General features: G+C 38.7%; 2 protein-coding genes across 2 annotated transcripts; one reads left to right on the forward strand and one right to left on the reverse strand.

Annotated features, from left to right (window-relative positions):
* Positions 1-2,379: 2,379 nt before the first annotated feature.
* RB195_013279 (uncharacterized protein) lies at positions 2,380-5,885 on the forward strand (the record flags this gene model as incomplete). The annotated part of the gene is made up of 5 exons (XM_064203018.1): positions 2,380-2,461; positions 4,404-4,555; positions 4,614-4,682; positions 4,850-4,918; positions 5,727-5,885. The coding sequence occupies 5 exons, from the start codon at positions 2,380-2,382 to the stop codon at positions 5,883-5,885; spliced, it is 531 nt and encodes a 176-aa protein (XP_064058899.1).
* Positions 5,886-7,543: 1,658 nt separating this feature from the next.
* On the reverse strand, positions 7,544-11,609 carry RB195_013280 (uncharacterized protein; the record flags this gene model as incomplete). The annotated part of the gene is made up of 5 exons (XM_064203019.1): positions 7,544-7,585; positions 8,691-8,768; positions 9,377-9,517; positions 10,161-10,312; positions 11,516-11,609. The coding sequence occupies 5 exons, from the start codon at positions 11,607-11,609 to the stop codon at positions 7,544-7,546; spliced, it is 507 nt and encodes a 168-aa protein (XP_064058900.1).
* Positions 11,610-22,133: the final 10,524 nt, after the last annotated feature.

Raw genomic sequence — 22,133 nt, forward strand, 5'->3', positions numbered from 1 at the left:
TAAATATGACGATTTGGGGATAAATGTTGGAAAGAATAACCATAAATCTGATTGAGGGGGTTAATTGATTGGTTTTTTAACATTTGTCTCAACAGATCCGGAGAATAATTAGAAATATATGTATACAAATATATAGTTCAAGTGGTTTTTTTTTTCCAGCAAACATCCAAGTTGCAGTTTAGCCTCTATGCATATGAAGAAAACTATTCAAAAATCTAGCCGAAATTCTTTTCGAGTGCCTGATATTCCGACAGAATTCGGAACTTTAGCAAAATATCTCTGATTCTATGCCGAATAATAGGTGCTCAGAGCATTTCTCTCTTCATAAAGTCCAGGATAATATCGCGTAGATCCATTAGTATCGAAAATAACGATGTGTGCAATCAAGGTGGATGGGTTTTACAAAGAAAAAAAACTTCTAATTTGATTACATTTCTGATTTAAGGGAAGTTGCAGACGCATGTGAAAGTAGAAGCAGGTGCATATTTATAGTTTGTGAGCAAATTTTGTACCGTATACTCCCGTGCTATAATCCTGTTCATGTAATATTTGCTTGTTTTGTCTTTTTGTTATTTTTAATCTACATATATATATATTTATTTATTATTTTTTAAATATATATTTTAGCCCATATTTTCATTTATTTTATTTTTTACACCTACTTATTTTTTCTATCCTTATGTTTTCGTCCTCATTTTATTTATCATATCAATTACGCTAACTCGTCCACTCGGCTCAAAATGTGTGTACCCTATCCTACTTTAAAAGGGAATATCTGGTTTTTTTTCAGGAGATCAGCGGCTGATATCTGACATATGTACACCTGTAGCTGTAGCTTAGAGTTGGGGAATTTCTCAGAAGTAAAATCCGAGATGAAGTTGAAACTTTGTGTTATTTTCACAACGGAGGTGTTATTCCAAGATTTTGACAGCGAACTGACATTCCGATCGTTTCGCCGTTATCAGCGGTTTTCGAATGAACTTCACGAGGAATTACTTCGTGAAGAGTTGATAAATCCATCTTTGATTAGAAAAATGGTATATTCTTAGACAGTAAAATGGTACATTTTTATTGTAAAAATGTATATTTTTACGGGAAAATGGTATATTTTTTCATATATGCAAGTTCGTGCACTATTTCCGTGTGGACTGCAAAAGCATCACAATATAACAGTAAACAAAAGTGAATAACTTCGTCATATCCAGAAGAAGGAGAAGAAAAAGGAGAGAAAAAGCTATAGGATAACAAGTGAACAAACAGAAAGTGCATTAGCGATAAGAATGATTTTATTATTTTCCAGGATTTTTTCCGCTTACTACGCGGACGTACTCACTAGCGCAGAATTGTAATGATAAGAATATTATTGTGGCGTTGAGTGGTCCGTAAAAATTCAAACTGATTAATTTAATTTGTGATAATTTACCTTTATGAAAAATTGGAAAAAAATAGAACCAACGTTAGATATTACTAAGAAAAATGATTTGATTTTGAAAAAAATTTGAAATTTGAAAAAAATGAGAGATTAATAAGAAGGAACAGGAAATAAAATACTTCAGAGAAAAAAAAGAAAAAAAACAGCTTTAAGGAGAATTAAAGAAAAAAGTCTATGGAAGAAGATGAAAAATTTTGTTTCTCTACTTCGTGCTTTAATAAGCTTTTAATAAAAATTTTACGGTAACCTCTTGACCCTTCAGTGATATCTGAATGTGAAATCCAAGGTTGTCCCCAAAATTAGGGAAGAATGGTGTGAAACCCCATTTAGGATAGAACATATGCACATTGAGCAGTTTTTTCTTCTGAAAAAAAAAATAAACAGCTCAAAACACCTTTGGGTTTTCTAAGAGAATTGAAAAAAGATTAGATTTGTGGAAATCATACATGTATTTTTAGAATAAGGAAATGATCAGTTTTCTTCTCGAAGTATGACTCATCCATCCATGGAAGCCCTATTTTTTGATTTTCCTCGAATGGATGTGCTTAAAAATCGACATTATCGGGTTGAGATCGTTAGGAAACCCCTATCCAACCCATAAATTAACAAATTTCAAGGACTATGTAAACAACGACGGTGATAAGAACGAGAAAATCGTTTGTGAATAAAGTGGCCCGGCTAAGGTACGTTAGTCCTGCCTGAGTCATTGATAGGCGTTGATGGCATTCACTGCCTTTGCTGTCACGTTGTTGACTGTTCGCAGCGCTTCATCGGCGTTTTAGTGGATTTTTTTTTCGTAGGTAAAATCTTTTCTACTCTTATTTCTAATCAAAAATCCACTCGTTTATCTGTTTATTTGCCGGAAAAGTGCTTAATTTCATCATCAGGAAGAAATCACCATTTTATTGTCATATTCTAAGCTGCTGCTGTAATTTTGTCACAACTTAATGTCTGGATTAGAGAGGAGCCAATCGTATGAGGTTCGAGAACACTATGAAACCAGGAATGGTCCATGTCCGTCGTTTTCAGGTGCGAGACAGTTTCCTTTTGGACCTTTTTTTCTGCAAAGATTACTTTTTTTTTGTTTTTCTTTTGTTCATTTCTTTTTCGTGCGTTCAGCTTCTGCAGTTCAATAACTTCTTCACTATTATAACTTTTATAACTACTGAAATCTACCACAATGCACGAAATCGAACCGTTAATCCGCTTCTACGTTGCCGAATTTTTCTCGCACACTCACTGATAACCGACAGTTTTACGTTGAATTGCAAATCGACCATCACCGTAGCCGAACTGTACTCCGTGTCCGCCTACAATGCTTGTTGAACGGCTTATGTTCAACCACCACCACCACCACCACCTCCTCCTCCTCCTCCTACTCCTCCTCCACACCGCCACTGCCGCCACCGCCCCTCGAATAATCACAGTTCCACCTCGATGTTTAGCTACCGGCTAACGCAGTGAATTGCGTTAGTGGCGCCGGATCGGTCCTCGCTCACCCTGGCACTCGATTCGATTTTTTCCCACTCTTTTTCCGCTCATTTCGCAATGTTTGCTCACACTATCAATGAAATTTGTAGGGTCTATACACTAAAAAGTGCAGATTCATTTATTTTTTCTAATGGAAATTCCACATTCACAACTTGATAGGGTTCCAGAAGCGTAAAAGTTCGGCATTCCTTGGATTCCTAGCATAATTACCACCTACAGCTTTTCGATAGTATAATAAATGTGACAACTTAAGGATAAATGTTATAGAAAAGTTTTCCATTTCAGTAAAACAATTTCACACAGTTTAGTCGTTAGCAGATTTCTTGGGTAGAAAATTTTTTAAAATTACCTATTACTAAAAAATTGTCTATTAAAAACTATTTTCTCACCATAGGTGGTGAACGGATAACATTACGGGAATTATCGATTACTTTTAAGAAAAAATTACTCGCGAAAACAATTGAAATAATCGATAAAAGCCCACGATCCAATTTTGAGATCGTGTTTTTTCTTCTCCGTTCTCCACTTGATTTTTCTGGCCTAATGACGTTAAACGGCAGCAAAATTGCTTAATGGATGCTGAGAGAAGAGTATCGTTATAATTTCTGGATTAAGTTTATTTTCAACCTATCACAATCCGTTTGAAATAAATTCGAATTGCGCTTAAAGCTTCGCGTCTAACAAAAAAAAATCGCTAACCTACGATGAATTTCACTCTTATCACATCAAAGAGTCCATCGGTATTTTTTGCGATCGTTTGATCAATCAATAAACTTCAAGGAATCTGGAGGAGTTTTCTCTTTTTTGAAAATAATGCATACAAATAGAAAATAATAAAATAATAAATAAAAAAGAAAAACAATGGAAGAAATTTCTGCTTTACTCGCCTCGTCATTTCCACTGACTGAAAAAGTTGAATCAAATTCCTTTTCTAGAGCAATTTTTGTGACAATGCTGGTGGACCAGTTTTTTTTTTGTTTTCATTGTTGTTTGTGAAAAAAGAACTGATCATCCGAACTTTTTTGACAAGTTTCTGCTAAAGGCTACGTAGTTTTTCAATGATATGTTGATTTTATTTAATATCCCTGTAAACAGCACCAGCAACAGCATTATATAAACGCAACAAGCAATTCTGAAGCGCTTATTCACAGCTGGGACCTACGGGACAATAGCGGCCATTCGGATATGGATGCATATTTCCCGACACTACTAAACACTCCACTGAATCTACTATTCTGCTCAGTTTTCGTGGTAACGAACTATAGAGGGATCCTTTTTTTCCAAAGTAGATCAACCTTTAGGGAAAAGTTAAGGATAAATATTGTTTTTTTAAGGGTTTTCTTAAATATTTTTTAAAGATTATTTTTGTTTACGTAGGGCACAATCGGACTAAGCAACATTCCTGTTTAAGATGAAATTTCTGGGTGTTTTTTGTTTGCTTCTCGATCCTGATCACCTTTCGGATTGAGGAAAATTTCAGAAATGGACCGTCGTTTCCGCCTACCACCGTTCTCACCGCTGAACTTCCATAGCCGATTCTTCGACGATTTCGACTTTGACCGTGCGTTCAGCAGACCATATTGGCATGATCAATCGATGCTCACGGGCCATAAGATTGGCGAGGGTGTAGATGTCAGCAGCTGCTGCTATTCTCCCCTTAGTTTTCTTTTTTGAATATTATGTTGTTCAGGTTGTCGACAACGACAAGGAGTACGCGGTTTCTGTTGACGTGTCGCAATTTGAACCTGAGGAATTGACGGTGAGCGTGAAATGAACTACTTTATTTCCTGGAATGGAATGGAATGGGAATTTTGATTTTAATAACCAAAATTTTCTCGAATTTTTCAGGAAAGGCTGCGCTAAACTTTTGCAGGAAATGTTCCGCAGAAAGAAAATGTTTTTTTCAAGACGACTTACATTTTCCAGGTGAACATCGTGGACAACACACTTATCATCGAGGGAAAACATGCGGAAAAATCGGATAGGTTTGGAAAGGTGAGTGATAGAAATAATTTTTCTGTCTCTGGGAGAAACGTTGATAATAATACGTAAATATAATAATAATATAATAAATGTAATAATAAATAATAAATAATATAATAATAAATATGCGGCAATGTGCATTACGGCCATGCGGAACTAAAGTAATTTATGATTGATTCCTTCTCTTTTCCTAATCCTTCTAAATTTTTTGCTTTTTTACTTTTATACTTGTTACTATACCTTAGAAATTAATAGAGCAGGAGATGTTTCTGAGGAGAACATTTTGTAAACAAATAAACAAATAGCAAAAAATAAACAACATTTAGTGAAGTACCCGCTTAATTCGTTTATTGCGGAACTTTTGAATGGAAAGACTTTAGTAGATCTATATGGCTGAAAAGAAAAAAAAGAGACAAAATCAGCGTATACAACTTGAAAAATTACAATATTTATTTTTTTCCCGATAAAGGGGAAGATTGTTCACTGGAAATTAGAACCTAATTAATACAGGATCTGTGACATTGGATATATATGTATAGCCTAGATGGCGCACATCATTATTAAAGTAAAAAAATAGTTTTTCACTACTTTTTTGTTTGTAATTTCTTATTTATACTCTACCTTTTTTTACGATTTTATATAGTATTTATTATTTCTTTTTTGGTGTCTTCTGCTACCGTGTATATTTTGCTATCTTTTTACTTTACCTTTACTACCAAATCACATATTAATTTTAAAATTTTTCTAAATAGGAATGCGTGTTGTACGGAATCCCCAATTAAATTCGAGTAAGAATAATTGAGAATATTTTTTTTTGTAGGTGGAACGACACTTTGTACGAAAATACGATCTTCCGATGTCGGTGAAAGGTGATGAGGTGAAGAGCGAACTTAGCAAAGAGGGAATTCTTACGGTGAAATACGATCGTCATCCTGAACAACAACCAAAAGTGATTCCAATTTCAATTAAACCTAAGTAAGAAAATTTTTCCCACGATTTGCATCGGACACATATTCGCCTACTTGGGAACCTATTGTCAATACATAGCATTAATAAAGTGTCATTGTCTATTTTTAGTGAACTATAAAATATTATTTGTATAATAGACGTGTCATTCGATTGAATAAAGTACTACATAATAAATAAGATATCACATGTATGCTCATAACATTTCTAAGGAAAAAAATCTAAAGAAAAAATCCACGGAAAGAAATGGGTAACTATTGATTCTGAAGATTAGAACGTTTCTCTTAGACAAGATTCTTCTCTTCTCCCAGAATTTCTTTATGTCTTCAAAACATCCACCACCACCTATCTAAATTAAATACAATTTTTAGAAAAAAAAATTCAAGAATATCATTTAAGATGCTAGGAAATGACATAAAACACATAGGAAGAAGGCTATATGATTATTATTCATTCACCTTTTTAAATTTCTTGGTTCTTGGTTTTGCATTTTCACTTTTTTGTAGACATTTAAAGCATACCAAATATCTGAAAGAAAGAAATCGAAGTAATGGCAAAATTAAGAGCGGGAAATTTTAAGGAGTGTTTAAAACGATATACAGTATAGTGGTCCTTGATAGTTCCATTACACCATTGTTTTACATTACCGTTCTAGTATGTATCTACACTATTGATAGGTGGTAAGTAGTCATAGTGGTTTAAAGACATCACCCCACGAATTTGAGGTGGTGCAGATTTCAGGTGGGGTATTCTTGTGAGGGATAGTAGATTATGAAGAGGAGGGTGATTCCGTCCATTTCTTCCTAATTTCCGTAAAAAACGGCCCGGAAGATGCCGTGCCGCACAAGGCTGGCATGCTCCAGTCGAACTCCTTGTAGAAGAAAGTGCGCCAGAACGCCCCAAGCCGTACCTTCCGGGCTGTTTTTACGGTAATTAGGAAGAAATGGACGGAATCACTCCTCTCCATAATCTACTATGCCGTATACGAATACTCCTCCTGAAATCCGTACCACCTCAGATTCGTGGAGTGATGCCTTTAAGGACTTATGGAGTATTCAACTTAACGAGAGGGATCCATTCTTAGACATAATCATCTTTTCCGCTATTACGGTATGTAGCTGAGAACTTAAAAGATTTTTTTAAAGAAGAGAATTTCCCGATACTTATTATTTCCTTGGTATTTTTCCTCTTACCTTTTCTAATAATGAATAATTTCTAATAAGAATGAATAATGAAATGGAAAAATGTAATGAAACAGAATAGAAAAGGGAATGGAAAATTTTTGAAAAATCAATAGAATAAGGCTTTCTTTTGCTTTTCCTTCTTCCACCTTACTTTGAAAGGTAGGAGGACCGCAATTCAGATTCCGACCAGGATGGCTCCGGCAATAATCCCATGATTTCAATCCTATGTAATTCCATGATGCTCACTTTCTATGCTTCCAAGTGCAGTCAAGGTAATCCTAATTTGAGAACGAAAAAACATGAACTGCCGTCCCGTGGCAGTTTCGATACGTCTCATTGACCCTTAGATTCAAAACATTGCATGACCAAAAAAAATATCTATTTATTGGAATTTTTCAGAAATATGATAATATTAATATTTATTCCATGCAAATATTGTTCACAATCAATGTCTCAATTTCATTCTTTGATTTCATTTTTTGTTCTCTCATTCAAATCCCACATTCTCATCGTTGATCAATCTCCAGGACTGAAAAAATGAACTATTATAAAGTAAATAATATCTACTTAGCATATAATCGTTGGTTAACTAAATCCATAGTGAAAACGATGGCGAATAGTTAGTTTGTATAGATAGATTCAAATAGATAGTTTTCCTAAACACCTGGAATTTTCCGCAATTTCCCATCAAATGCATCAAAATGTGAGCAAAATGCACTTTTGTTGCTAAGTGCTCGGAGCTAAAACAGTAGTCAAAAGATTGCAAGCGGTGGATTAACGCTGAATGTAAACACGAATCGGAGATTTGTCATCTTTGCTTGCGGATCTGATGCTATCGATGTGAGTTCTGTTTGCGAAACGTGCTCCTCCGAGTTTTGTTAAGTACTTACCGTGCAAAATATCGGATGAGCTACCGAATTTCTCAAAATAATTGCATTGCACAAAAATATGAGTTCCTCGGGAACTCTTCTATTATATGAGGGGATCCTCTTGTTGGAAAATTCTCGTTTATAGACATCACCCCACGAACCTGGAGTGGTACGGATTTCCGATGGAGTATTCGTATACAGGATCGTAGATTATTAATAGAAGGGTGATTCTGTCCATTTCTTCCTAATTGCCGTAGAAAATGGCCCGAAAGATGCGGTTTCGAGCGCTGCGGCCACCATTTTCTACAAGGAGTTCGATTGGAGCGCGCCAGCCCTGTGCATGCGCGCATCTTCCAGGCCGTTTTTTACGGCAATTAGGAAGAAATGGACGGAATCACATCCCTCTCCATAATCTACTATCTCGTGTACAAACACTCCACCTGAAATCCACACCACCTCAGATTCGTGGTATACTGCCTTTAAAATCCGTGTATAAGCGACCAATCGATAATTCTACAGCTGTTCTGCGAGTAATCGATAATTCTGCAGCAGCTAAGACTCAGCATTTATCGAACCCTAAGGTGCAAAGATAACACCAACATGAAAGATTGGAATATACATAGTCGGTTGCACTTATGTTCACCCGTAGGGACGCGACATCTGTTCGATTTGAGCATGGCAAAGGACATACGGAATACTCTTCCGGGAAAGGAGAAATCCCGGTTAAGCGACGTGGGTAGCAACATCGACGTTTTTCGAGCATACCTTAAGCGAAGACGAAGGCTCTCGTTCTGCACGGTTTCCTGGAGTCTTAGGACGTTCATTCGGTGGTGGTGGTGGATTCTGAAAGCAATTCTTCTTTCAGCACACAAGAACACCTAGCAATTCTTGAAATTATTCATGTATATTCCACACAGTGGCTATTGCACGAAAAACCTTAGATATTTGGTGAAAATATATTGAAAATAAACTTTCTCGAGAAAATCTTGCAACTCTGAATAAAAAAAATTGATTGCACTAACAAAAAATTGTAATCACATATTGAGTTGGGAACTATTTCTAAATTACAATATTTGAACACTAGTGGTTACCATCACAAAAGGAAGATTATTGATCGGTTTGGGATTTTTAGCCCTTCCATCATTATTTATAATTTGTAAATCTAAATCTAAATTCGATGCATCTATCTACAGATAATTTTTATCATGCGGGTGAGTTCTTGAGTGATTTTTTTTTGAAAAAATCTAATGAATTTCAAATTTAATCCTACATCCTTTTTTGTTGCAAAAAATATTTCAGATTAAATATCTGAACTCCACTTGCATATGATCAAACTCCACTGAAAATTCCTTTAAATCAAGAATGCACTGGCAAAAAAAAGTGCTATTAAGGGAAAACTACGCCTTTCCGTAGATTACTGTAACAAGATTTCAAAGAGGAAGAGTGCCTACCCTTCGACGAACATCTCCTTCCGGAGTTTTAGCTGGTTCCGGTTGATTTTTATTTGCTTCTTGATTTTTACTTGTCTCTTGATTTTTAGCTGTTTCTTGATTTTTAGCTGTTTCTTGATTTTTAGTTGTTTCTTCACCATCCTAAACAACGAACAAACAATAGTTCCGAAGCAAGCCTGTGAAGGTATCTCTGTCTGTATCCGGGGATGAACTTTTACATATTGCTTGCGCCTAGTCGAAGCCGAAAAAAAAGAAGAAAAAGAAGAGAAAAAAGAAATAAAGGCCGAAGAAAGGCCGAAATTCTAGTCACATTCGAATGACCGCAGCACATATGCATTCGTTTGAGTTCGGCCAGATGCGTTGCGGTCAACCGGCTGCAAAACATTGTGAGCATAGAGCAAGTGATACTATTTTGATGCATAAGCCTCCCACGTCGACTCATTTGTAAAAACCTTGAAAACGAATGGGTCTGGAGATCAAAAAGTGTCCATTATCCTTGTCAACATTTCGGGAGTTTGTCGATTTCCCCGTCTTAGGAGGACAGGGGGCTGCGATTTGAAAATGTCGTCGAATTTAGAAATATGTGACGCGAAACTTATACATTAACCTAACACGTGAAAATTTTACAGCTTCTCCATCTCCGCCTCAACTTTTTTTTTGTGAGAAAAATGCAATCGATCGATGGCGGATGTATCAAAACGTTGCATATTTCCTTACAAACCAATTAGAATCATCCATAGAGGTGCATTTCGCCAAAAAAAAAAATCCAGTAAAGAGAAATTACATTTTTCGACGCAAAACTGGTGGCAGGAGTTTTCTCATCTTTCATTTTTGCTCCACCTTTTTGTTTTATCGATGGTTTTGGAGTTGGATTTGGTTGTGGTGTTGTTGCGCCGGATTCGCAACGATCTTTTCGTGGCATCTCTTGATCGTTCTCTAAAAAATCAGAGTTTCGGCTTCTTAATATTACATCTCCTGCCGTGGAGCGATTGAGCCAGCGATTAACTGTCCAACGGGAAGCAGCGACACGCCCTCTTAAAGGCACTACCCCACGAATCTGGAGTGATATGGATTTCCGATGGCCAAAGACCGTACTTGGTCGTAGATTGCAGAAACGGGTGGGATCCCGCTCATTCCTTCCTAATCGCAGTAAAAAAAACGACCCGGAAGATGCGGCTTCGATCGTTCCGGAGCGCTATTTTCTACAACGAGTTCGATTAGGGCGCGCCACCCTTGTGCACGCTCTGCATCTTCCGGGTCGTTTTTTACGGCAATTAGGAAGAAATGGACGACATCACCCTTTTTCCAACAATCTACGACTCCGTATAGTCTTTGGCCATCGGAAATCCATATCACCTCAAACTCTTCTGGTGATGCTTTCAAAGGCAGGATACCACGAATCTGACGTGGTGAAGGAATCCGCGGGGAAATCTAGAGATGGGATCCGACGTGGTTCCGCTCATCTCCCTCGATTCCGGAAGGATAACGTCGTGAAAGACGTCGTTTCTTCCACGACGATTGCGGTTGCAACGCGCCACTCTTGTGCACGAGAAGCGTTCACTTGAGAGCGGTCGGAAGTCAGTGGTGCCTTCTGGACAGCCTACTCAAGTAAAACCAATGAATAGGCTGGTGATGGGACCGGACCGCGTGGACAGAGGTGCGTTCTGACGTACCTCATAGGAACTAATGCGGCTTCCACGTCGTTCTTTTAGGACAATCAAGGAGAAATGAGCGCAACCACCACGCATTTCGCAATCTGCAATCCCACCTCTATTTTTCCCCACGGGTTCTCTCACCATATTCTCGTACTTGTGGTATGCTGCCTCCAACGTTTTGTTGACGTTTATGGTAGCTCTGTTTGCGTAGGGTTGCTGACGCCAATCGCTGTAAATGATCGCTCGAGGTCGTAGCTTACATGTGATGTTTTGGAAACTAACAAAATTTTTACAGAAAAAAAAATTTCATAATGTTCTCGCTTCTACGAAAAAAAAAACATTCTACAACATTCCTGCTAGAGTATTCGGTTTATAGCTGGAAAATCCTGAATTTTTTGAATTTCTGGAGCAAGCTTTTCCGAACAGTTTACTACTGGTAAACAATCAAAACAATCAACAAAATGATTAATGTGGTCTGACTCACCCTTAGTTCTTCGTTTAACACAAATAGCAAATAACATAATAGTGATCATCATAACTGTGACGGGAACGCAAAGCACTTTTCGGATATCATACATTTGCCATGGAGAACCGCTCTGAGGTAATGCAGCTGAGGTTGTGACCCCCTATCCCCATGTCTCCTTCTAAATGTTTTGATCGCGCTATCATCATACGTGGACTAGGCGGACAACAATGAATGGAAGTACACAGCGTATTCCTCTGCATATCTTGACTTATTCCTGACTTGGAGCAGTGCAAGTCGCAGTCTGTAAGAGGTTCCGCTGTTTCTGCAAAATCGATCGGAGGTTCAAATCCGCCTTAGTGCCAGCCAAACCCTTCATCTTATCGGGGATTGGTAGCAGGCTTGTCCGAGAGGATAAGAACATTGACTCGACACAATGGCTCGCCGCCGCAATTCACTATAAGGCTGCATGCGCGTTCATAAATCGCAAACGAACACTAAATTGAAGTCGAACGCGTGGGCGCATCTCCATAAGGAATTGATCAACGCCGTGCACTTTATCCTTTATTTTTGACCAATTCTACTAGATTAGTCTGTTTGATCTCTAGCAGCTATAATTTGACGTAACCTCATAGCTATTCGATCCCTCCTCGCTACTTATTAAGGCTAAATGTAGCAAGTTCTTCCAAACCACTGATATTGTCCCACCGTTCCTCGTAACTGAAGAACCTCGGGAGTAACTGACTTCCTCTTGATTTTTTATATTTGAGATATTTGCTATCAACCTCTTCTTCTGCCTGAGGGTAGAACCATATCGAAGATCTCTTAAATTTTAACTCCCTTACTCAATATGTTTTATACAAGCATTTTCGAATCGGCGGGCTTGTTTTATCACCTTAGGCGATTGCTTCGCAAAGGCGTATCGTCCTTGAACACAGCTCCAGCTCAACCCTTTAATAACTTTCTCGATCTACAAAGAGTTCGCGTGGAATCTCCACCTGTTCATCAGTGTACCCATAGCCTGTGGGACTTGACGTCACGCGTGAACTTCTTATTGATGCCGAGTGACCCGAGTACCACAGGTCGACAGTGTCCGGCAACGGGACAAAGTGTTCTTACTAAAGATTCAATGCTCCCTCCATGTATTCAATCTATTTGGGTTGGGCTTTGACGGAGAGCTGGAAGACAACACTTTTTTTTGCGATATCTGGCTAACTTCCGCCATGTGACTGTGGAAGTAGTACAGCTTGCATCTGCCCTGAGCGTATACTCAAACGCCTGATTGCATTTGAGTGGAAGTAGGGTCACAACGATCAGGTTGCAGTCAAACTCGTATGGGCGGCCCCATTTTTCAATGTATTGTCATGCTATATAGTAACGCGCTTAGTCCGTGTGTGTATGTGTGTGTGTTTGTCTGCGTGCCACGAAAATACTCCATAATGATGCTAAACTCTGCACCAGTGGTGTGCCGAACTATCACCATGCACTTAATAGGCAAGCACTCTACCTTTCCACCATTGTCCGAAGATATTTTTACGATGGGCTTGATACGCCAAGTTAGTTTCTGTCATTTGATAATCAAGATAAATCAACTTTTATGTAAATGTACACTTCCAAATTTGCAAACTATCATGCTATATAATAACTGGCTCATTCTGTCACGTGTGTGCATCTGAGTGTGTCTCAGTCACGAAATTCGAAAAAGAGAGGGAGACGGGCACCACGGCATCAGATTGGTGCGCCAATGTCAGAAAGCCATAGAGTGAGGTGAGACGGGTCCTACTGCGTCGGAGTGGTGCGCGGGAGCCCCAACGGTAGAATAGGTTTCTATGACCCGTTCGTGTATCTATTTCCAAGCATATTTCTCTGATGCTGCTAACATCCTTTCTATAAAATGTTTCACATACAAACGGCTACTTAGATACAATACTAGTCAACACACGTTCACGCAGTAGACGTAGAGTTTTATCTTCATCACTACGATGATAATATTCACATCATTCTCTAAGCACTTCGAGCGTTCGGCTAAAGCCGGACTTCAGACTTTCTGTGGTGTTTGCTTCGCTTGCCTTCACTAATCAGCAAAAATTAATATAAGTGTTATTAGTTCTATGAAATTGGACTTCTTTATCTCCAACAATCTTTCTTCCTTTTTATATTATAACTAAAAGCGAAAGATTTCATAGTCTTCTATCTAAACGCGCCAGTTCTACGTTTGGAGAACATTCGAACTTCAGCTTCAAACACTCCTTTTCAATATATTGTAGACAAAATTTAAAAGTATTAACTATGGGTTTTCCTCCTGTTTTCTATAAACAGTTATCAGAAAATGATGTTTTGGCATAAAATGATGTGAAAGACAGCATCCTATTGATAAAGATAACGTTCCACGTCAGATCACATAAACATCTTGCTACTATTTAAGCAGCCGTTTGCATGCGTGTTTCCACTTTCTGAGAACGGCATGTTTCCACTTTCTGAGAACTGCAATCCGACGCCACGGGACCCGTATTACCCATATTGTCGCACCCCACATTACAGCTATCTGGCGCCGGCGCACGAATCCGACGCGTGCACCCCCTTCTGTAGGATGGCACCAATCCGATGCCGATGGACCCGTCGCAACCCCTTCTGCAGGTATCTGGCGCCGGCGCACCAATCCGATGCCGGTGGACTCGTCGCACCCCCCATATCTCCCGCGCCCCAGCCGACGCCGGTGGACCGTCGCACCTTCTGTAGGTATCTGGCGCCGCGCACAATCCGACGCCGGTGGACCGTCGCCCCTTCTGTATCGGCGCCGGCCAAATCGACGCCGGGTGGACCGTACCCTTTTTAGAATTTCGTGACACACAGACAAACACACACATACACACACGGACTAAGCTCGTTATTATATGTCATGATAATAGTTGAGAGCGGAGGAAGCTCAAACTTCGAATAATGCATCCAAATTGTGAAGGTTTCAGAGCAACATAGATGTAAAATCAAGTTTGATTGTTCTGACGTACTGACGTGTGTGGGAAGAAAATCATGAAATCTTTCATCTATGCCTAAGCTTTTGAGGAAAAAATTGAAGAAAGCGTTGACAGAAAAAAATTACAATCATAATTTTACAAAAGGGGCGGATGTGGTGCAGTTGGTTAGAGGTCCGTTGTAGCCACACGGTCGAGAATTCGAAACCGCCCTAGTGCAAAGCAAGCCTTTCATGCCTCCGGGGTCGATAAATTGGTACCTGACTTGCCTGGGAGGATAAAAACACTGACTTGATCATCGGCTGGCCCCGCAAGTCATTGTATAGGCCAACACGCGTTCCAAAACCTCAACGATTACGAATTCCAGTAAAACGCGTAGGCGCATCCCAAGTGGATTGATACGCCAGTGACTTTATCCTTTATCCCTTTTAATTTTACAAAAAAAAGTCAGTACTTTTATTTCTTATTCATCGGTAAAGGCGAGCAAAGTAAACACTACAAAAAGTCTGAGGTACGGCTTTAGCGGGACGTTCAGACTGGTAGAAGATAATTAACAATAAAGTTATGAGTGGTAGTAATATAGAAGTAATATAGGATAAGTAAGTAATAAAGAGTTCAATCTACATGAGCAACGGTCCAAAATGTAGGTGAAAAATTTCTTTCCAACCTCCAACCTTCAAACCACAAAATCGTAAATTCGATTAGATTGATTCCCAAAACCAGTGGATGAAAAGATCCTCGAAAAATTCTGTGCCTCGAATCTTTAATGGACGTTCTCTTGTCGTTCCTGCAATATTGACATACCAAGAAATCCTTCAGCGTCACCAAATTTACTTCAATAGCAACGTGCTAGGAAATTTTTATGAGAAAATTTTGCATTTTCAGAATTGCGTGACGTTTTTCTTTTGAAGAGCCACTTGGAGGTGAATACATAGTTTCTATTATTAGCGTAGGAAATTCATCATTAAGATTTTCGACTATGGCTCTATTTTTGCCTACCAAAAACCATATATTAACGTATATTGGATGGTGGTGGAATTACGTCATGAACATTTCATTCATGTTTTTGAACACTTTTTGAATCTCCAGAAGGCTTACTGGAATATTCCATGCTGTACGAATCGTGAAAACAATATATTAAGTATACTGAAATAGCTTTCCGCTATGTTCGAACCATGGGAAATGAAATAAAATTTTTTAAAACTGACAGTGCAGTATCCTTAAGCACTGATATCTGGATAGTGTTAGGGAACTGCATGTGAGACAATCCGTAAGAGCGCGGTGGTTCACCAGCCCCGGTTAGTCAGTGAGATTGGTCAGTTTTCTTCCTGGAATCTTGCCTAATATAATTTGTTATTAGAACGATATCAAGGATTGGGAAAGAGAGAGGAGGAGGATGTATGCATATGAATAGCATCCAAGACCTCAAACCATTTTTAGGCCTTTGATGAAGGCGAGGTTTTCGAAACGGTTAGGCCATAAATAAAGCCTCACCTAATTTCACGAGAAACCTCTTTGGCTAAACAAGAAAACATAAAAGAACAACGATAAGTCTATGATATAGTGTACGTTCAGTCCAACACACCTTTGACATCGTTGAGTGAGCTTCAAGATTCCTCGTTGACGGGTGATCAAACGTATGTGTGGTCTCGCGTTATCGTAATGGAATACAACTATTCGAACTCGAAAATTCCTAGAGCTTGGGTGCAGCGTGTCACCACCCCCAAAATACTCGCCTGATCATACGCTATCAGATTTGAACTTGTTTCATTCTCTTCAAAACTCCGTGCGTGGTATAACATCTATTGAAAGGCACCATCCCACGAATGTGAATGTGCACCACCCCACGAATTTAGATGCAGATTTCAGGTGGGTTATGCCTATGCGGAGCTGTAGATTATGGAGAGAAGGGTGGTTCCGTCCATTTCTTCCTAATTGCCGTAGAAAACGACCAGGAAGATATAGCTTCGAGCGTTCCGGCGCGCTATTTTCTACAAGTTCGATTGGAGCGCGCCAGTCTTGTACACGCGCAGCATCTTCTGGGCTGTTTTTTTACGGCAGTTAGGAAGAAATCGACGGAATCACCCTTCTCTCCGTAATCCACGATTCCGTATAGGAACCCTCCACCTGAAAGCCGTACCACCCCAGATTCGTGGGGTGGTAGAGCTTTCAAGTGATGCCTTTAAAAACAGCATACCACGAATCCGACCTGGTAAAGGAAAATCTAGAGTTAGGGTTGTAGATGGCGGGATCAGGGGTGGTTTCCCCCATCTCTCTTTCTGATCGTCGTAAGAAACGGCGTAGAAACTACGTTTTCTGGGATGGTTTCAGTTGCAACGCGGTTCCTTTGTGTACGCGCCGCGTCCACGTGCGAGCGGTCGAAGATCAATGGTGTCTTTCATCCGCCTATTCAAGTAAAACCAACGAATATGCTATTGAGGAGACCGGAACGGAACTACCTTGGGATCCTGCAATCTACAACCCTATCTATAGGTTTTCCCGCGTATTCCCTCACCACGACAGATTCGTAGCAAGCTGCTTTAAGATGAGGTTGTGAATCAGCACTTTACTCAGTTTTTCGCCGATAAGGTGCGTACTGCAAAAAGTAGGAAAAGACAGACTTGAGTTGTTGAGGTTTGCAAAACTCATACAGGACTGACCTGGCTTAATAGGTGGTGTAGTATTATAGCTTTAGACGGTTGCCCGCAACTTCGCCGAGGTGTGTTGTTCTTACATCCAACTTTATCTAATCTTCTTGATCTACAGTAAGAGCTCACACAGAATCCATCCACTCGTCACTGTCCGGTCGCCTGAGGTCGACAATGTCAGCCAGTTCAGTACAGCGAAAAGGAGTGCTGTTATCAAAGATCCAGTAAATATTTGACCTACTTGGGTTGGGCTTTGGCAGTGTATTGTGAACAAAACCTTTTTACAATGCATTAGATTGAGTCGTAAGTAATTTCCGCTCAAGTACATGGTACTTACTGTTATTGTTTGTACCTGCATATTGTTAATGTATTTCCCCCTAGATCTTGATTTATTTTCGGCATGTAGCGGTGTAGGCCCCATCGGTCAGAGGTCCGCTGTGACTGCATGGTCGATGGTTCGAAAGCGTCCTAGTGCAAACCAGGACACCTTCTTCCTTCCGGGGTCGATAAATTGGTACCAGGCTTGTCTGAGAGGATAGGAACACTAACTTGACACATCGGCTGGCCGCCGCAAGTCATTGTATAGGGCAACACGCGTTTCAAAACCTCAACGATTATGAATTGGTGTAAAAACGAGTTGGTGCATTTCAAGTGGATTGATACGCCAGTGACTTTATATTTTTACCTTACCCTCTTAAAGGCATCACACCACGAATCTGAGTTGGTGCGGATTTCAGGTGGAGTATTCGTATACGGGATGGGATACTATGGGGAGCGGGGTGATTCCGTCCATTTCTTCCTAATTGCCGTAAAAAACGGCCCGGAAGATACGACTTCAGGCGTACTGGCGCACTATTTTCGACAGGGAGTTCGACTGGAGCGCGCCAGCCTTGTGCGGCGCCGCATCTTCCGGACCGTTTTTTACGGCAATTAGGAAGAAATGGACGGAATCACCTCCCTCTCCATAGTCTCCCATCCCGTATACGAATACTCCACTTGAAATCCGTACCACCCCAGACTCGTGGAGTGATGCCTTTAACTGTGCAAATTATACAGATCGTGATACAGAGCGTGCCCAGAGCTTATACTCAAATGTCTGGTTTCGCTTGATACAAGCAGGGCCACCGGGAGCAAGTAGCAATCGAACTCGTATGCACGACCCCACTTAGGCCGTTATCATTCTGAACTTTTTCAGGTCGAATTCCGCACATTTCATGTGTTACCAGATATTTCAACAAGAAAATCATCAATAAACGCGATAGTCTCTACAATAATACTCAAGATAATACTTAGAGATACTGAAAATACTAACTACTAAAAATAGAAAACAAAATGTACTAAGGAAACAATAAGGACTCATTTTTTCAATTCCTTTTATTCTTATTTACTTCATTTGATCATTTTCTTTTTTTTCTGTACTGTTATTTATTTGATTTTGCGTTTACTAATAAATTCCTTTAGGATTAGTCTCAATTCCCTACTGAGGAGCCTCAAGGGGGGTTAATCTAAAGTGGATCATCTAGGTGGAGCCAAAAAGATTCATCTTTTGAATTTCAGGCTCTATTCTTTTCTTTGTGATGTTTCAAAGTGACACATACTTGCACTTTTTACATTCGACCATCTTATCGTCATTGTGCCTCATTTCACGCGAGATGTCACCTCTCTCGTGTGAAATTCTTTTGTAGTAGTTTCCTTTATACATACTTATAGTATATTTATTGAAATTTGGTGCAAAACATATGCAAAAATAGTATGTGTGATGGATTCCAGTCTTCTCGAAGTGAACTATTCCTGAATAGAACTTGGGAAGGTTGTCTTTATATATATGTATTTACATATATATCTTAAAAAAATTTTATATTCTTAATCTTATGATCTTATTTTATATAAATCCTATGAAAATTTTCGATTTCCCTGCTCTTGGAGGTTTACTAAAGTTGGAAGTCGAACAAAATCCGGAGTTAATTCCATTTCAATTCAGTGTATACCTTAATACGCTCCTATTTCTAACTAATTTTGCATCTTTCATGGAGTTGAAGAGCCTTTGAGAACAATGCTTCAATAGACAACAGAAAAAGAAGGGAAAAAACAGAAAAAAACACTTTTTCCCTTTTTTTTTGGTTCCTTTTTTTCTGGGTTGATTCAGTCAATTTTATATAACAAAATACAATATTTATGTCATTTAAATCATCATTCGAGCTTAAAAAGAGTTTCTTCTGCTTTCTCTAAACCTTTCAAGACCTGGTTACTTTACAAAGGTCCCAAAGCATCCCGGATACAAATCACGTCTTAATTTTTCTGCTTTTCCATAATTCTCAAGTTTTTTGGATGTTAAGGCTATTTGTGGAGTGGTATATGACTTCAATGTGAATTCTTCGAGTGAATACATTAGTCCACGATGGAGTCAAGAGGTGGACAGTTTCCCTCCTTCGGTCAACCTCCAGCTCCTCGTCCACATCTGATTTGTGCACTTCTAACGTCTGCTGCGGGAATTTTCTGTAATATTTCCGCAACTATTTTTAAAGCTTTTTTTAAAAATTTTTATTTTATTTTTTTATCCAGTAATGGAGGAAGTATTGGTACCTTTCTAAAAAAAAGTATTTCCCCATCGTTTTTTCTGTTACAGTATCCTTTTCCGAGTTCACTCACAAATAAAGCATTACTGTAACTTATTGTCTGGTTGTTTTGTCTTTTTTGTGGATTTAGCGTCGTGCAATTAGACTACCTAAACTCTTGGAAGCATTGCTATCGGGCTTTTTCGCATTCTCGAACGTTATTAGCCCATTAAAGCTTATGACATGCCATTGCTGCCGTGTATTACTAGTATACTGTGCCCTTATGTGAAGTGAGAGGCCGTAGATATGGGTGATTGTTCGTCAAATGACAGCAATAGTATCTTTTTCCTAGCAATTTTTTTTTACTAGGTTGTACTTTTTATACTTTTTGAATTTTTCTGGATGAACTGTGACACTATTGGGACTTTTTGGGCATTGAAATGCGCTTATATGGTGAGCATAGCTGTGTGAGCAAGGATTATCCAAAAAAAAAAACAGAATCACCAAGGAAAACCTGTTTGTACTTTAGAAATATATGTTTTTTCGCAACAAGAATCTCATGTTTAATTATCCTTTTTCCCCACCAAGAGAAAAATATCGGAGTTTTCATTAGCAGAATTTTTTCGAATATTTCAACTGTATCATCTCGTCCAGCGTTTAAAAAAGCGGTTCAGGATCCACCAATATCTGTTCAGCCGCGGAAAAGTCTTTGTAGATCTAGCAGAGACATCTTGGATAAGACAATTTTCACTGCAGAGATCATATTTTGGATTTCTGGAATACAGAAATATTTGATCAATTTATAAATTTCACAAAAGGAGACTTGATAAAGTTACAGCAGATATATTTGATGTGTAGGTATACATTGACGATTATTTTGGAATTTACAACGCTAAAATGTTAGGCAGTTCCAAAAATAATGCAGTTCTAGGAGAAATTTCTGGAAAAGAGCATTGAAAGTCTTGGAGAGAAATCGAGGAGAATTACAGATATTGAAAAAGAAAGTTTTTCGCTAGTTTTTTCATAAGAAATGTTCCTTGTCCTAGTTTTGAAATAAAGAGCAAGCAATGTCGTAGCGTATTTCATATAAGCGATGAACCAATACAAGTAGGATGCATTTGGTTGCTAACATGATTTTTTCACAAAATCCTTGAATAAATCAGATTAGAGAGATAATTAGATTAAAGTAGGAAAAGAAGTAGTTATAGGAAAATAAAGGATTTTTTTTTCACCTCTATCTGTCAATGTTTTTTTGGGCGAAAACCCGAACACCAACAAAGCAAAAATTCGCGCAGATTTTGCTGATCAACTCCTTAACAGAATTTCCTATGTGCTCTCATATGAGATTACTGTACAAAATGGATAAAGTATTCATGTCCTGCATCTTAATAACTGTTTCATTCGGGGTAACGTGAACCGTAATTTTCAAATAATTCAATTATTCTGGAATCGTTCAAGTTACTGTTTCATAGTAGTGTACCTTAATGTCACACCTACATCAATCCTTTTGCGCCGTACAATCCTGAAAGCCTTTCAATATACAGCGGTGCTTGAAAGCCTCTGTTGCAATCAATTCTTCATTCATTGATGGTTTTTAAAATCACCAAGCACGACCTGGAGACCACGGGAACAAATTCGGACCTTCTGTGTTGCTCAGGACATTTGCCAATCGAAAATACCTAAGGTCCCATATCGTATCCTCGTTCATAGTTTGGAAAATTCAAAATATCTCAAATCTCAGTCGGTCTGGATCCATTTCGATGACCTACGCAGGATATTATCTACTGGCGGATTTCGGACAAACGCTAAAATTAGAAATCATTTTTCATTCTCGCCTATAGGGGCGAATAATTGACGGATATTTGTCAGAAATGACATTTAGTAGGGAAACTTGAGTCGTAAGTTGTCTAGAACAGCTGTTTAGGAGCACGTTCTCGGATTTCTAGCATATTTTCGCAAACAAAGTATCCTAATTTTCCTGGAGAACATATGCTGTTGAGGATAACGTGCTTTTTTGAGAATTTCGGAAGCATCCGCAGCGTTGAAAGGGGCAGAATGTTAAAATGTGCACTTCGGCTAAGCGTGAGAGTGAAAAGTTCTCGGTTGAGTCATGTCATGATGTTAGAAAAAAGCTTTTTTTTTCTTCAAAGCGTTATAGTAAAATAAATCATTTTGTTCAAATTTTATTTATCTACTTATTCACATGTATGAAATGTATACGAAACAAAGGGAACGAAAATAACTGAAGAAACAAACAACCACGGAACAATTGAACTGAACTGATGCAACTTTGTTTTTAGAACTCAGAAAAATGCTTCTGGTTTATTTATTCGAGCCTTTTTTCTCTTGCAGAGTACAAAATTTTAATGCAAAATATTTTAGAATTGTAAATTAAATAAAGTTCTAGAGGGTCACATGGAAAACTTAAAAAAGGAGGAGCAAGACCACTGCAGTTAGCCTTCTG

The sequence above is a fragment of the Necator americanus genome, chromosome V (genome assembly GCF_031761385.1).
Source record: "Necator americanus strain Aroian chromosome V, whole genome shotgun sequence".
Classification (NCBI taxonomy): Eukaryota; Metazoa; Nematoda; class Chromadorea; order Rhabditida; family Ancylostomatidae; genus Necator; species Necator americanus.